Here is a 15,795-nt window from a genome sequence, read left to right on the forward strand (position 1 = left end):
TACTGGAAATAATAAATTAACCTTGCACCCTGCTGGGATGAAAATTTCTACATAGTGTCATAAGTCTCAGGGGGTCAAGGTTCAAAAGGTTACTATGGGTCTTTGATTATCAGTTTTAACCCTTTCATCCCTATGGTTTGGCCCAAAGTAATTGTTATTGATGGTGTATGTGGACCTGTTTACGGGGACTTGGGGAGGGAGGGGCTAGGGATGGGGGGAGGTGTGAAAAGGTTGAACTGAGAAAAAAGTCAGCCACCATGTCTTCTCACTTTGATTTGATGGAGAGGATTGTTCTACCTCATTTCAGTTTACAACGTTATTTCAAGACAATTACCCGGAAACCCTATCGGCCATATTTGTGGTTCGTGCACCGAGGATCTTCCCGGCGATCTATGCCTTAGTCAAGCCCTTCTTGGATGAACGGACGCGCAAGAAGATCCACGTACTGGGACGTAAGTTTTCTATATCACTGGTATACTGATACATGTCTAAACGCCTTCATGGCTGACAGGAAATGCAGTTGTTTTCCTACAAATGGATTGGTTCTCTCTTCAGCTGTCATCAAAATCCCACAGGCAAAATCCGAGTTTCGAAAACCATTTTTGCCCTTTTTTTTTACATTTAACCACTCAACCACCATTTGCGCATGTGCAATTCATTTTTTGACATAGAGAGCAACAAAGACTAAAAGACTAATGAAAACTTGTTCATTAAAGCCAAAGAAATATTGCAAGAGGTTGCAATTACTACATCCTTGTGTCCACATTAAAACACACACACACACACACACACACACACATATAATATACATATATATATATATATATATATATATATATATATATATATATATATATATATATATTTTATATATTTCATATCATTTGAAACACTAGGCAATTTCAAAGACACCCTTCTGAAGTACATTCCAGCTGAAAGTCTACCAGTTCACTGGGGCGGTACCATGACAGAGGATGGTGACCCTAAGTGCCCCAGTAAGGTAAGCTGTATTTTGCAACTTGTTTCTCAAAATATGACGTCTGTTGAGTGCCCACGATGATGCAACCTCGAAATTTGAAGATTTCTGAAATCTTTTGAGTCAACTCAGGAATTTCCTGAAGTGTCCTTGAGTCAGTCCCTTCCTAGCAGCATTGTGGCAAACCCACTGAGAGGGCTTGAGGGCTCACAACTCACAACTGGTGTCCGATATCTAGATGTTGACCGTCACTATTGTTGCATGTCATATATTACAGTCATCACTGCAGAAACTGCAGTTTAAAAAAGTGTTTTTTTATCTCATGATAGGTTAAACCAGGTGGTATCATTCCAGAATCATACTACAGCCAAGAACCAACAGTGCCAGATGATGCCAGTCTGAAGAAGGAAGTTGTGAAGAAGAAGTTTGACTTGACGTATGAAGTTGCAACACCCGGCAGTGCAATCAGGTAGAGCAAAACTGCAATCTCACTCTCGCCAATCCACTTATGTGGTCGTTGTATTTGCTGCTTCAGCTCAACCAATCAGTTCCTTGCCTAATGGGGGCTTTGTTTCGCAGGACTTCCAGTCCCTACCAGCGAGGCAATCAATACCTCCTGTGACTAAGAAGATTATTCCAAAAGATAATTTTATGAAACAAAACAACACTATGAACATTGAACTGTCACTTTCAATTGAAATTACATTTCTGATTTTACAGCACACTAGTTTTTTAGCTCAGCTCTATTATGATAATATCTCAATCTTGACCGTTATCATTCGCTGATTTGAAAGTATCATTTAATCATCCAAAACAACAATGATTTTTCTTTACAAGAATATATATGTTCTTGCTTCAGCACAATGTAATCAGAGGCACTGTGCCATAATAAACAGTCAGGTTACCACATATGTAAATTTTAACAGTGATCACATGTCAGTGTTGCAATTGTAACGTACCGGTATCTTTCAAATATGGGACAAGATGTGCCAAGAGAGTCCATATCTTTTATGTCAACTTGCTGGTTTGCACAAAAGAGGTCCACATTCCTTTGAGATGAGACTTGAAGGGGCACTTCCAAGTTGTTTCCATACTCTTCAAGGATTTTGTACTCGTACAAGTATTGCTAGGCATATGCCACTTTGGCAAGTGTCTTGTTTTAGATTGGGATTTGCTCAAAGCTTAGGAACTTCATTTTGGGAAATTTTTATTTGAGGACAACTATCATGTTTGGAAGTCAGTAGTCCAGCATTCTCATTACTCTCAAAGTTTTGACTTCATTCTTGTCATCTTGTTTGTGTTTGTTTTCACAGTTTTCTTGTGGCATGCATGTACAGAAGCGTGGCAAATCTGCTGATCAATGCAAAACTATCAGGGCTTCTCATTCTCTCATATGGAGACAGTTGCTATCAAGAATAGTGTATTATTCAAATTTTTCCGGAAGTTTTCAGCTGTAAAAAGTCAAATATCAATTTGAATTTCATCTTTGCCTAAGCTCAATGCTGTTAATTACCTGTAAAAGTTTTTAAAGTATTAAATTACATATGTGTGGTAACCTGAATTTGATAATAATCCAAGCAAAGGCAATGTTAAGTCCACCCAATGCCGTTCATCGTCACTCAACACTCTAAGTGTGGGCTTTCCTCATTGGTCAATCATCAGGTACATTTTCAAGACTGAAGAGGGCGATATAGGATTCCAGGTACTGCTGCAGACCGGCACCAAAGCCATGAAGACTGTGCAAGAAATGGAGAAACACAACTGTCACATGGTCTTCGAGGACGGCAGTTTCACCTGTGATGAACCGGGCACATGTAAGCTTTGCAAAAATTTATGAAGTTTTTGTACATGATGGTGTTATGAGTTAGTCAAAAATGGGGAGTTAGTCAAAAATGAGAGTTAAAAAGTTCAAAATGCGACTACAAGTCCAAAATTAGAGTTCAAATTTTGACCTTGATCACGCGCCATACAACATGGTTTGAACCAAACCCATCGTTATTAATGGCGATTGTGGACCTGTTCATTGGAAGTTGGAGTGTACATTAAATCTTCATTGACAGCCACCACTACTTGTTGTCTATAAATACCGGTAAACCAAGAGATTATTATTGTTGGTTAATGCATATGCATGCAAAGTTTGTTCATATGAATCAATATTGATAGTAGTATAAAGTTTGCTAATTGACAAAAATTTTACTTTTTTACGAGTTTTGCTTATATACCATTTGCAGGTTGACCCAAGATTTTTACTCTTGATTTTGAAAGAGAATGGTTGAAAGATTCCTTGAGGAAAGTTTGAGCAAAAGTTTAAGTCTCTGACTTTCAAGGCGCATACTACCTTAAAAATTAAATTGCAACAGATGACGTGTTTTTAACTTTCAGTCTTTCAAAATTTTTCAGCTTCTTATGATATCTGAATTCTTGCCCAATATCCTTGGTATCTTGACATTTTTTGCTGCTGACGTAAAAATATTCAAGCAGGATTGAAGCTGCTTTTGTTTGCTGAGAAATGAAACCTTCAACACGCGGCGGGGAGCAGTACTTTGTCAATAGACGCACTGTACTATGATGCTAGGTTATCTCTGCTTGCTGCGCAGGTTTTGAAAACTGTTCACTTTGGAAAACTTTCCACTCACAAAATGAAGCTCTAACTCAGCAACTAACATGGCATTTTAAAACAGAGATGGCATGATCCACACATTCTTAACTCTTCACGTGTTCTCCCCCTTACAGACATCTTGCGGTTTGACAACAGCCACTCCTGGACCAAGAACAAAACGCTGTCCTACTACGTTGAAGTCATTGAACCCGACGACATCAAGGAGGAAGAAGTGACTCAATTGTAATCTCTGGCTTTCACACTCGACAGGTCTCGTTTGTGACAACCCGTCATGATAGCGCACCTCCATGATCCGGATTATTTGATAATATGAACTTTTCTATAGTAGGAAGTGCACCATATATTTTGTGTCGACTATACTTTTAGCTAATGATTCATGAATTCCTGTCTAAGGCCACATCAAAATTCACATTTCTGTGCCTGGTGCAAAACACACACACACTTTGTCAGTGTGTGTTTTTGTACATCATGGGCATTTTACGAGAGGGAGAGAGAGTTGAATTTGACAAGCAAATCATGATTTGAATTCTTAATGTCGCCAGGTAGGACGCACCTCAATCTGCAACAGATTTTCATGAAAATGAAATTTCTGTGAATCTTGTCAGTATTTGGTACTTGCAGGCTCATGCAAAGTTATTTTTGAAAACAGAAACAAAACTTGGATCTTCACAGTATTATTTTGAAGAAAACCAAAATCAAGAATTCAGTACTTCTTCGTAGTCTCTTGGTTATGATAATGAAAGGTGACACTTTGAAGTTCCCACCAGAAAGGTGTGATCAAAAAAGTTACAACTGAAATTTTACGTGTACAAGTGAATGAAATAGTTTGCACCAGTGTACAGATTCAGGGAGTCTCTCTGTGCAAAGAAACACCCTTGACCAGCAAAGTTCGCTCCACAGTTGCATTTGATGTATGTAAATCTGGACAGTTCCGACAGAAATATTCACAGGCCATCATTTTCTTCTCAATTTGAAATTACTGACTGATCAACTCACTCAATAAACCAGAAACTGGTGTACACGACATTTAAGAGACAATACCTTGCATTGTTTTGTGCAATATTGTGAATTTCAAATATCAATAGAAAGCTGCCAGAAAGATTCTTATCCCAGCAGTGTGTCTACCCAAAGTTTCGTTTTTTATAATTCATGCATGAAAAATAAGAACTCGTAATTTCACAAACTACCTACCTTGACCATTTCACAATTAACTGTGGACCTTGTAAGAGATTGTCATCAAACCAAAAAGCTGTAATGAACTCAAGGGGTCTAGGATAAAGGTAGACCCCTTAAGTTGATAGCTGATTTTAGTTTAAAGCGGTTTCAGTTCTTAACACGCACCCTATCTTTACTGTTTTAATTTTTGTTTGGTCTGGCCTTATCCATGTGCAAGTGTATCATTGCCGCTGTTTTTTAAATTGACCGATTCTACTTCGTGTGTCTTCTATGCTAACATTACTATTAATGCCAATCAGGAATTTAGCGTGCGCTGGACATGAACAATTTTTGTAATGTTTTTAAAGCTAAGTCTGATTTTTCTTTGTAGAATACAACGCATCTTTGTTTGTTTTTTGTAAAGTTGTTTATGATTTCCACAATGCAACTTCAAAATGCAAAAAAAATTGAGTTTTTATTTCAATCGAAGTATGTCAATATCCAATAACTGAAATACCTTAAACATGTACTGGTGGAGTATGCGTTATATTGATAGGTATGGTGTGAGAGCTTGAGCATTCTGTTTAAATCTAGGCATTCTATATTTCCTGTTACTCAACATTACGTTCTCTCTGAGCACTTAGCATCCCATGTCTGCAAAGCACAAAGAGGAACATCAAAATATTACTACACCGTGTGGTTGGACTTGATCACTTTCTGCAAAGTGCGAAACAATGCATATTTTTACATTTGCACTTAGACTTGGTTCAAGTCTGTGATTTGGAAATGTTTGAGTGGAGTGAATGCAATGATTTGTACTTTGCTTTCATGTGAAACGCGCGTGAGTGGAGTGGACGCGATGAGTCAGGTGAACGCTATATAGGGGAGTTTCACCCAGCAGAAACTCACTCACTATACTGCGCAGACTCAAAGGTAAACCTTCAATCGCTGGGAAAGCCTGACCTTTGCTACCAAATTCCGAATAGGTTTGTACGAAATAGGAGAGACACCAGAGAAACTATTATAAATGCTTTTATTTTTTTAAAATTCACCGACTTGAACCAAGTCTAATTTGCACGGTTTAGTACATGTACTTAAGATGCAGATCCCTTGACAACAGTTGAGCCATTCTAACAGTATGCATGCCATGGCAGATGTGAATATTTTAATGTTGAACACCATATGGGACACCCAAAGCTTTTCTGGCAAGACTGAAGCATGTCTGAAATCGATGTATTCCTGGGGACCACATTCAGCTCGGTGTCTTTTAGCTATGCTTTTCTTCCGATATGGATTTACAACTCCTTCATGGAGGGATTGCATCCAACTTAAGTCACCATTTCTGTGCAATAGCGTGCACAACTGTCTTTTTGAGAAAGTGTGATAATTTGTCTTCAGTACTGCCCTCACGATAGATTTCAACTTGCTGGATGTGTGAGTGCCTACATTTCTGACAGTGTAATCGCTTTATGAACGCAGACACCTTGAGTGGCTTCTTACTTATTTTGCACACGCAGCATCTTACTATATGAAATGGAGAAACGATGTTGAATGAAATGCTGACAAATGCGAGCAAAATTGTGCCAATTTTTGCAGCAATTATAGATATTCATGCCAACCAACCATTCAGCAATAACGACCAACAATCACTTGCACCATATCACACACAATTTTAACTGGTACTGTCACTCTGTAACATTTTGTTGAACGTCAAATTTTAATGCCAAGTGTCGAAATTTGACCCTGAAATGATGTGCAGAATCAAGGAAGTTGACAAGGTAAAGCTGGTTTATAAATTATTGGCACAGCTGTCGGAATCATCTTTCATGATTGCGTTCAGTTTAGAATGGGCATCCTCAAAAAAGCTTTGTGCTCAAATGAATATGATTTGGGGAGTCTGTGGGAAGCCAGGCGTGTGCCAACACTCATCCCTGCCCTCATGTTCACTCACTGCGTTTCATAAATACTTTTGAATGCTGTAGCTCGAATTGCAGGAGGTGGCCAGTGATCAGTTACAACCTTTTGTCAACTTCAAAATTCACTGGGCCATGCATCAAGTTCATCCAGTTAGCACATAATTGACCTTGGTGTTGAAATAACGTTTAAAAGATATTGCAGAAAAGCGACGCCACTTTCAAAACTACTCAAATCTACAGAACAAACTACAAAGGTTTTGTGTTACCTTCCACCAGTACACGCATACTCTGAGAAATATAGATCTATTTTTTACAAAGGACTGTTGTTTTGCCAACAGAGATGTGTATTCAGGGTTGTAAATAATATATTAATATTCTGAGATAGAAAGCTATGATTTCAATAAAAATTTGCTTTTGAAAATATTTCACTGTGGTGGGTTTTGTTAAACAGTCAAACCTGTGTACAGCAATGACACAAGGGACCACGAAAAAGCGACCACTATATGGAGGTGGCCTTTCTATAGAGGGTGGGTGTGGCATTACTTTCAGTACAGGTGGTGTAGTGAGTGGTGGATTTAGGAAGCGGTAACAGCATTTAGATGAAATTCAATATCAAAATCTTTGAAAATCATGATGCATGCATTTAATTTGTAAAACAATTGAAATACCACTGTAAAAATTGGAAAAATAGACTTATTCTTTGATACCAGTATCTTTAACAGAGGTTGTACAGTGTCAAATATGCTGATCATTGTACCCATTTTGTACCAAAATGGATCAACTACATGTGACCACTGACGACAAATGAGAGGTGGCTGTTCTTTAAGGGCCTTAAGCACGTAATAAGTTACAGGACTGGCATGAGGTGACTTTTTGGGAGGTGACCACTCTGTAAGGGTGACCACTAAAACGGATTTGACTGTATGTAACTGTACAGTGTGGGTAAAGTATGTATTGGTAAGACACTGACTGGCAGCAGTCCTGGTCCCAGGAGTTGCCATCAAATTCGTAATCACAAATATTTCATCAAATTTAGAAGATGTGGCTTGAAGATATCTCTACCCATACTGTGCTTTTGCAAACCTTACAATGAGCTCAGGAATGCTCACCTTATTTTATTTCTTGGAGTGAAACCATGCCAAACTTTCTGAAAAAGTGTAGTTAAGTGGTTACCAGGTGTGACATCAAAGACTGCAAACTTAAACAACTGTGCCAAACTTAGCATTACAATGATCATGGCAATAGTGTTACAGTGTCAGTGTATTTGTTAAAAGGACAAAGTATCTCCTTTTTTACCTTTTTTGAGATGTTAAGAAACATGGAATACTTGCATAAAAGTCGCTCTGAGTACAAAATGACGATGTAATGTAACTACAAAGTCTCAAAAATTACCTCTTTTTGAATGCAAACGCATGATAATTGATTTCATTTGTCAATATGAAAGGTATCAGCAATTAAGATCTAATTTTAGTATTAGAAATTAAGATCTAATTTCAAAAGTCTGCATTAAGTTCGTAGTGCTCGTCATTTATGAAACTGCTTTGGCCGAAATTCACTACCCTGTCTGAAAACTGTCACACTGTGTGTACTGAGTCTGTAGAACACATCGCGTTCTTTTTATTCCAGAGTAAATTCTTGCTTTGAATTTGGAGACATGTGAACAGTGGTCCCTGAAGACTGATTCTGTAGGACTTACTTCATGCGCATGCAGTCCCATAGACGGAATGTGCTTCATGCTTCAAGCACACTGGACAGTATTTCACTTACGTCTGAGGTCTCTTCTTCATTGAGAGTCAAAACTTCTAAAAAACAAGGTTCAGGGCTTTTTCACTTGCAAGTCTTCAACAGAAGACTAGCTTTCTTCCCAAAGTTTGGTCTCTATGTGATATGGTCTGCACCTCTTTTGACAAGTGCGGCATACACCACCGATGGCATTCCAGTGTATCACTTGTAGACAATCCAAGCAACGCACCATCTCTTGTGACACGCCCTCCTCAGCCCCTGTTATGTGAATGAGTTCCCTAAAACACTTTCTGGGATACCACTTAGGGTCTCTCCTCGTGATGGTTTCCGCGACAGTTCCCCGACACACCTTCACTCTTTCGACCAAGGATGCTATATCCGGGACCGTGAGCTTGCTCAGTGTACATATCCTTGAATCAATATCCATGGTGCTCAGGTCTATCTTTTTGCCCCTGACCTTTAGTTCCCAGTGGTCCCTGTATACAGCCACTTGCTTGAGGACCATATTTCCATTGCTTGTCATTTCGGAAAGTACTGCAAACTCCACACAGTCACTGCTACACCTCGGAAGGATGACAGCGTTGTCTGGTATGTACTGCCTCAGATCCTGCAGCGAAACATTGCTGTCTTGTGGAGAGCTCAACTTCCATGCTATTCCTCGGTACATTTTGATTCTCTTTTTCGTAGTTTTGTCCCGGGTACCAGATACCACTATGTTTGGGAATATCTTCTTGACGATTTTCCCTAGTGCCGCCCTGTGCGAGACAGAGCATTCTATGGTTTGCTCACACTTTGACCACAGTTCATCGCCTCGCACAGATCCCATATAAGATTCCTCGATTTGCTCCTGCAACCTGAAAAATGTATAATTAGTACCTTTGCGAAAGAATACAGCCTGAGTGAGATTTATAGTACCCCGTATATAGTGAAGATGGTATTTATATTCAGCTGCTTGCCAAGTTTCCCATTGACATAGTTTTTGATTGTTTGGTTGTATGTACGCTGCATCATGCAGAGACTCAGCTGGCCAGTAAAGGTACCTGCTAACCGTACTTGTTACCTGCACCCAACGCTTCAACAGTTACCCAGCTTATTTCTGATCTTTCACAGTGCTTCTAGTGCTTTGAGATGACAGAGTGAGGTGATCTGGCCTTAGGTCCTACAGTGAAACTTCTCCATGGTAGTTTCTAATTGACCAAAACACAGTTTGCAACAGACTTAGCTATAGTTGTCATTCTCTGACTGGCCCAGCATCCATAACAAACCTTTTGTTTTGTATTGGTTTTCTAGGTTTTAATGCACGTGACTGTTCTAATCATTCTGTTCACTGGCTGCACTGGAGGTTTAGTCAAACAACTTAACGGTTGACAGTCCTCTATCCCTGGTTATCACATTAGTGCTTGTTCACATTGACTGTTTATGTGATTTGAGTCCTTTGTTCTCCTTTGAAAGATGTGCACAGTTAGTCAATTTGCTTCTAAAGAGATAAAGCCGATCAATGAATTGATCTCAGGCAGCAACCCAAAATCCCATGTTCTCACATCAATTATTGGCATTGACTAGTATTTGCATGTTGTTACATATTTGTTATGAACACGACTGGATATACAACTCTACGGCAACCTAAACCCAAAACAGATTCCCAACCATCGAATACATGATTTTTAATAAGTGGCTTATTCACAATATACTTTGATATGAGCAATGAAATATCAACATGACACTTTCACAGTTTCCGTGCGAATATTCTCCCCAGGATCAAGCAAAAGCGTAGCGGCTAATTTGCATAATCATTTGCATATCATTAATTTATATTTGCATATGGATGTAAGCTTGCACATGCACCCACGCATTCATGTACACTCACAACAAAATGCAATGGTAACATACAAGTATGCAATTTGAACATCATGGAAACTCTTTATTACACTTAAATAAATCATCACAGTATAGTACAATTGCAAATAAAATCGAAGATTCAAACAGTAACAGCAAGTTCAGATTGAAAGCAAGAAATGGTTCGTCAGACTCTGATTGGAGTTTCATTAATACATATATTGCTAATAAAATTGTCAAAAATTGCCAACAAAGAGGAAAATTCATAAGTTTAAGCTTTACACAAGAAATGTAATTGAGTTTTATATCATTTTTGAACGACAAACACCGCGAATAATGTTTCATCACGGGGATCAATTTCAACCGGCCCCCCCCCCGTAACTACCAGTGCCACCACAGTCGCTTGAGAGTTATTCAGCTCTGGGACTATTCGCCCCATACTCTCAAGCGACTGTGGTGCCACTGAACATCGTCGTTCGATTCTTGATTTTAAAAATACCACCAAGATGATCACAAGACATGAATTAAGTACGACTAGAATCACTCGAAAATCAGGTGTAAAATCTTTCAGAGAACGTGTCAGAGTGGAACCACACGCGACGCCAGGATCAATGTCAACACGTTATAAACACGGCCAACATGGCCGCCGCCATATTGGAATTTATGCAATGTGAACTCGATCGCGATCGTGATTGTACTCGGACAAAAAAAAAATATATCGTTGTAAAATCATAATCAACCTCACTAGTCAACTGCTTCTTTTGTTTCTTTTGCGGTCCATTTCGTTGATCAAAGCATGGGAATGTGATCACAGGCCCCGCTAGTGCTACACCGCCTAACTCTGTGAATACTTGTCCTCGATGTATACCGACTAAAGGTCTTTGTTGGTCGTAATAGTCGTTGTAGAATGAAAACTTGTGAACAACCCAGCCGATTCTTCTATTGTTTTAACGTTCCTCTCAACACTTACGGACAAGTTATCGGACGCATACCATACTCCATACTTCACACCTTCCACTCTTTCACCAAGTTGAAAGTTGCAGTGAGCGCTAATGTGTAGACAATGCATGCAACAGCTGGTAGCTACGCAGAGCGCTAGCGTGTGAACTAAAGGATGGCGGGAATATTTTAAAGCGTAGCGGGGAGAATCAAAGCGTAGCGGGAAGAGGCGAAAGCGTAGCGGGACCGCTACACTAAAATGGCCTGGGGAGAACACTGCCGTGCGAATATTATCACAGGGGGCCCAGGGAATAACAAACAAACAAGCATACAAACAAACAAACAAATACATAACCCAGAAAACCAAATATAAACAAACATACAAACAAGCATACAAGCAAACAAATAAATAAATAGTGAGTAGTGGTACTGCCTTCGCATGTATATTTGACGCATATATATATATATATATATATATATATATATATATATATATATATATATATATATATGCATGTATACATTTTATTTGTTTGTGTTTGTTGTTATTTATTCAACGGTCTATGATATTGTATGTTTGTTTGTTTTTTATTTATTTGTTTGTTTGTATGCTTGTTTAAATGTTTGTTTATATTTTGGTTTTTCTGGGTTATTTATTTGTTTGTTTGTGTGTTTGTTTATATTTTGGTTTTTCTGGGTTATTTATTTATTTGTTTGCTTGTTTGTTTGTCTTTCCCTGGGCCCCCTGTGGTATTATTAAACATTTGAATTCTGCCATACCATAGACCCTTTCGCTAAGGGGTTTATGGTATAAAGCACGGTAGTCGGTAGGCACATGTTACTGTCCCTTTGGATGGGAACGTTGCAACAACAAAATGAAATAAAGTATAAACATAGGGCCAAAGTCCCTGAAGCTACTATAGACATGGATACAAAATTAAGTATTTCCTGACTGTATGAAATTATCTCACTAAGGTCATCCTAGGGACCTGTAAACCAAATATTAAAGCTGTCTGACCAGTGGTTTTGAAAAAACAAGTGACCCAACAGTTGACAGAGCTCTGCTGTGTTATGTAGTGAATAACTTTTTGTGACACATGTATTGATGAAGAAGGTGGATATCTTTGATAGCTCATTTCAGGATAGCCTTACCAAAAATGGCAAAATTTCATCATAATTTCAATATATTACATTAAGATTACATTGAGATAAAGCCTAGGAACCTGTATACCAAATATCAAAGCTATCAGATGAGTAACTTTTGAAAAGCAAATATTTGGACCAAAAATGGTGAAAATTGACCCAAAAATACAAAAATTGAAGATTTCATTAAATTTCGATGTATATCACACTAAGACAACCCCTAGGAACCTATATACCAAATATCAAAGGCATCAGACAAGTAGTTTTTGAGTAACATATTTTTTGACCAAAAATGGCGAAAATTGCACTAAAAATGCAAAATTGCAGATTTCATCATATATTCAATATATCATATTTAGTTCATCTGTAGGAACCTGTATACCATACCAAAATATCAAAGCTGTCAGACGAGCGGTTTTGATGAAATAAGTTTTGACCAAAAATGACAAAAAAATTCCTTAAAAATACAGATTTGCACCTTTCATCACAATTTGAACAAATCTAAGTTGGGTTATCCCTAGGGACTTGTATACCACATAACAAAGCTGACTGACCAGCGGTTATGAATAAGATTTTATTACCACAAATGCCTTTTTGGAACTAATTTGCATATTTTCAACAATATCAAAAACTTAAAAAAAATGTTTCTCATAATCATATTTTTCATCTAAACAACAAATATCAAATCAGCAAGTATCAATTGAGGTTCTCAAGATATTTGAGTGGATGCACGCCTCACAAACGGACATAAATACATACATACATACATACATACATACATACGGACATACATACATACATACATACATACATACATACAGACAGACATACAGACATACATACATACAGACAAACAGACAGACAGACATACAGACATACATACAGACATACATACATACATACATACATACATACAGACAGACAGACAGACATACATACAGACATACAGACATACATACATACAGACATACAGACATACAGACAGACAGACATACATACATACATACATACAGACATACATACATACATACAGACATACAGACATACATACATACATACATACAGACATACATACATACATACATACATACATACATACATACATACATACATACATACATACATACATACATACAGACAGACAGACAGACGGACATAAATACATACATACATACATACATACATACATACATACATACATACATACATACATACATATTATGATATATACAGACTGATGACGGACGCCGGATGGATACCCATCCCAATAGCTTCTATAGACTATAGTCTATAGTAGCTAAAAAGCTTCTACAGCGTCTACCTCATAGCTTCAGCGGCAGTCACAGGAGCTCCTTAGCTGGGTAGTCTGCTAAAAAGATCGATTTTCGGCTCGATCTATCGATCCCGTGGTTGATATAGGCTATACCCGCCACTGTGACTCGAGAGTGTTTAGGTTACAGTGGCAGGCATATCGACCACGGGATCGATAGATCGAGCCGAAAATCGATCTTTTTAGCAGACTACCCAGCTAAGGAGCGCCTGTGGCGGCAGTGCTGTAGCTTGGGGGCTTTCCTGGGTATACTTGGGTTGGACGGCAAAACCAGAGCCGTCCGCCCCAAATACCCAGGCAAAACCTCGAGCTAGTGTACTGCAGCTATACCATACCAGTACTGCAGATAGAGTAAAGGATACTGTAGTTCGCAACATATATAGTCGCGTGTGGTTAGCTGCAGTACAGTAGCTCGAGGTTTTGCCTGGGTATTTGGGTTGGACTTGCCGTCCGACCCAAATACCCAGGCAAAACCTCGAGCTACTGTACTGCAGCTACGTGTGGTAAGCCGTGCATCGACATGCGACTTCGCAAATGGGAATAGTTACCACAAGACGTCCATAAACCTACCAGCTAACAATGGTGAACTTTCCCATGGCCAGGTTTAGTTCAAAAGCATTGGAAATACGGAGGGACTGTGAATAGACGAAGCTCGGGCTGTCTGGCTGCCTCCGGTCTGGAGAATCCGAGAGATCTGGCGAGAGCTCGCTTCGGTGTGAGGTCAGAGGTCAAATGGATACTGACATGCGCGCGCCGAGAAAGGCTAAAGGCCGAATTACACGAGGCATCTCGTTGAGCAACGCGACGAGCAACACGACACGCAACGCGAGTTGCCCGCCGTGTTGCTTCGTTTGTATGATATCGTCGCGTCGCCCGAGGTGGTCAGGCGACGTCGCCCGGAAAACCGACATGTCGGTTTTTCAGGCGACGCGTCGCCCGTCGCTTGGACGAGTTGCCCCGTGTGACCTCTACTCATGCGCAGAACAGTGATCCTGTTTGCGCTTATCGATTGTAACTTCTTAGTACATATAAATTTACAAAACTCGAACAGGAAATATACTATAAACTGTAAAAAAAATCAACCAATCAATATGTCAATAAATCAATAAATCTATAGACAAATCCAAAAAATATCCACCCCTTCTATCAATTCTACTTCAATCTTCGGTAAACTGGTGAATAACCGCTTCAATATTAGATCAATTTCTCCTGAGGAGCCATCAATATTCTCCGTTGTCCTTATATATGGACTGATATTTACACGTATCGAAAGCATCGATCAGGTCGGGACGACACACAGAGAATACAATCAGCCTGACGAAAGACAATGTGGAAGTAAAACTTTCTGACTAATATGCTCGAGCGTCGCCACGTCATCGTGATATAAGTATTTTCCTCTTAGGCCTATACATAAAAAAATGTCAATATATTTTCTTAAACCAAAGAATTAATCAATTAATCGAAATTAGTTCATCCCTGATTTACCGACGAGCACATATAGACATGCCGGCTCCAATAGATTGTACACCAAAACGGACAATTTGCGAGATGTTTTGCGAAACGACGAATGTGTCATTTGCTTGCGCCTTCGCCAGGTCATTCTCACCATGAGGAGGGATAACTACTAAAGAAAACAAAAATTGCCTTTTCAAGGCAGATAAGTGGAGGCGGTAGCAATGGCGGTTACCATAAACAAAATTGCGAAACGTTTTCCCAATTTCACAGAATTTCACACTGTTCAGATTTTTGGACAAGTGTCTGTCCTTCAAGTGAATGTTAGTAAATCCGAAGCACTATGGCTCGGTTTATGGAAAAATAGACGCGACACCTCGGCTGGAAATTATTAGGGATTTACTTTGGTTACGACCGTTTAAGACTTCTACTTAACTGGGAGAAAAAAAATCGAAAGGCTTAAGACCATTTTGAAACTTTGGTCAAAGCGTAAGCTAAGTCTGTATGGTAAAATCACTATCATCCAATTAGTAGCTCTTCTAAAACTGTTTTACGTATTGTTGATTCTTTGTGCTTTTGATGAACTATTGAAGCCGATCAATCAAACAATTTTCAAGTTTTTATGGAATAATGGGCCTGACAGAATAAAAAGACTCACATTGATTGAAACTTACGAACGTGGAAG

General features: G+C 38.9%; 2 protein-coding genes across 3 annotated transcripts in view; one reads left to right on the top strand and one right to left on the bottom strand.

Annotated features, from left to right (window-relative positions):
- Window positions 1–7,090, top strand: part of LOC139145426 (SEC14-like protein 2) — a 21,841-nt gene extending 14,751 nt beyond the window's left edge. Inside the window, exons 8-13 of one of the 2 annotated variants that reach the window (XR_011554919.1) lie at window positions 308–452; window positions 897–1,000; window positions 1,306–1,445; window positions 2,639–2,790; window positions 3,710–5,526; window positions 5,837–7,090. Coding sequence is in view for 1 of the 2 variants with exons in the window: in XM_070716599.1 (XP_070572700.1) it covers window positions 308–452; window positions 897–1,000; window positions 1,306–1,445; window positions 2,639–2,790; window positions 3,710–3,822 (654 nt within the window). In the remaining variant the exon portion in view is untranslated. Of the gene's footprint in view, window positions 1–307; window positions 453–896; window positions 1,001–1,305; window positions 1,446–2,638; window positions 2,791–3,709 lie in introns of both variants that reach the window. The other variant, XM_070716599.1, reaches the window with a different exon arrangement.
- On the bottom strand, window positions 7,068–14,620 carry LOC139145427 (uncharacterized). Its single transcript, XM_070716600.1, has 2 exons — window positions 14,229–14,620; window positions 7,068–9,264 (listed from the first exon to the last, which is right to left on the bottom strand). The coding sequence occupies exons 1-2, from the start codon at window positions 14,252–14,254 to the stop codon at window positions 8,520–8,522; spliced, it is 771 nt and encodes a 256-aa protein (XP_070572701.1). The 5' UTR covers window positions 14,255–14,620; the 3' UTR covers window positions 7,068–8,519.
- Between the last annotated feature and the right edge of the window lie 1,175 nt (window positions 14,621–15,795).

The sequence above is a fragment of the Ptychodera flava genome, chromosome 12, assembly GCF_041260155.1.
Source record: "Ptychodera flava strain L36383 chromosome 12, AS_Pfla_20210202, whole genome shotgun sequence".
Lineage (NCBI taxonomy): Eukaryota > Metazoa > Hemichordata > Enteropneusta > Ptychoderidae > Ptychodera > Ptychodera flava.

Bases quoted from the DNA above. Each gene is read 5' to 3' on its own strand.
- LOC139145427 (XM_070716600.1), bottom strand. From the start codon at position 14,254: ATGGGAAAGTTCACCATTGTTAGCTG. The intron at 9,265-14,228 runs GTAGGTTTATGG...TACATTTTTCAG, and splicing joins AAGTTCACCATTGTTAGCTG to GTTGCAGGAGCAAATCGAGG.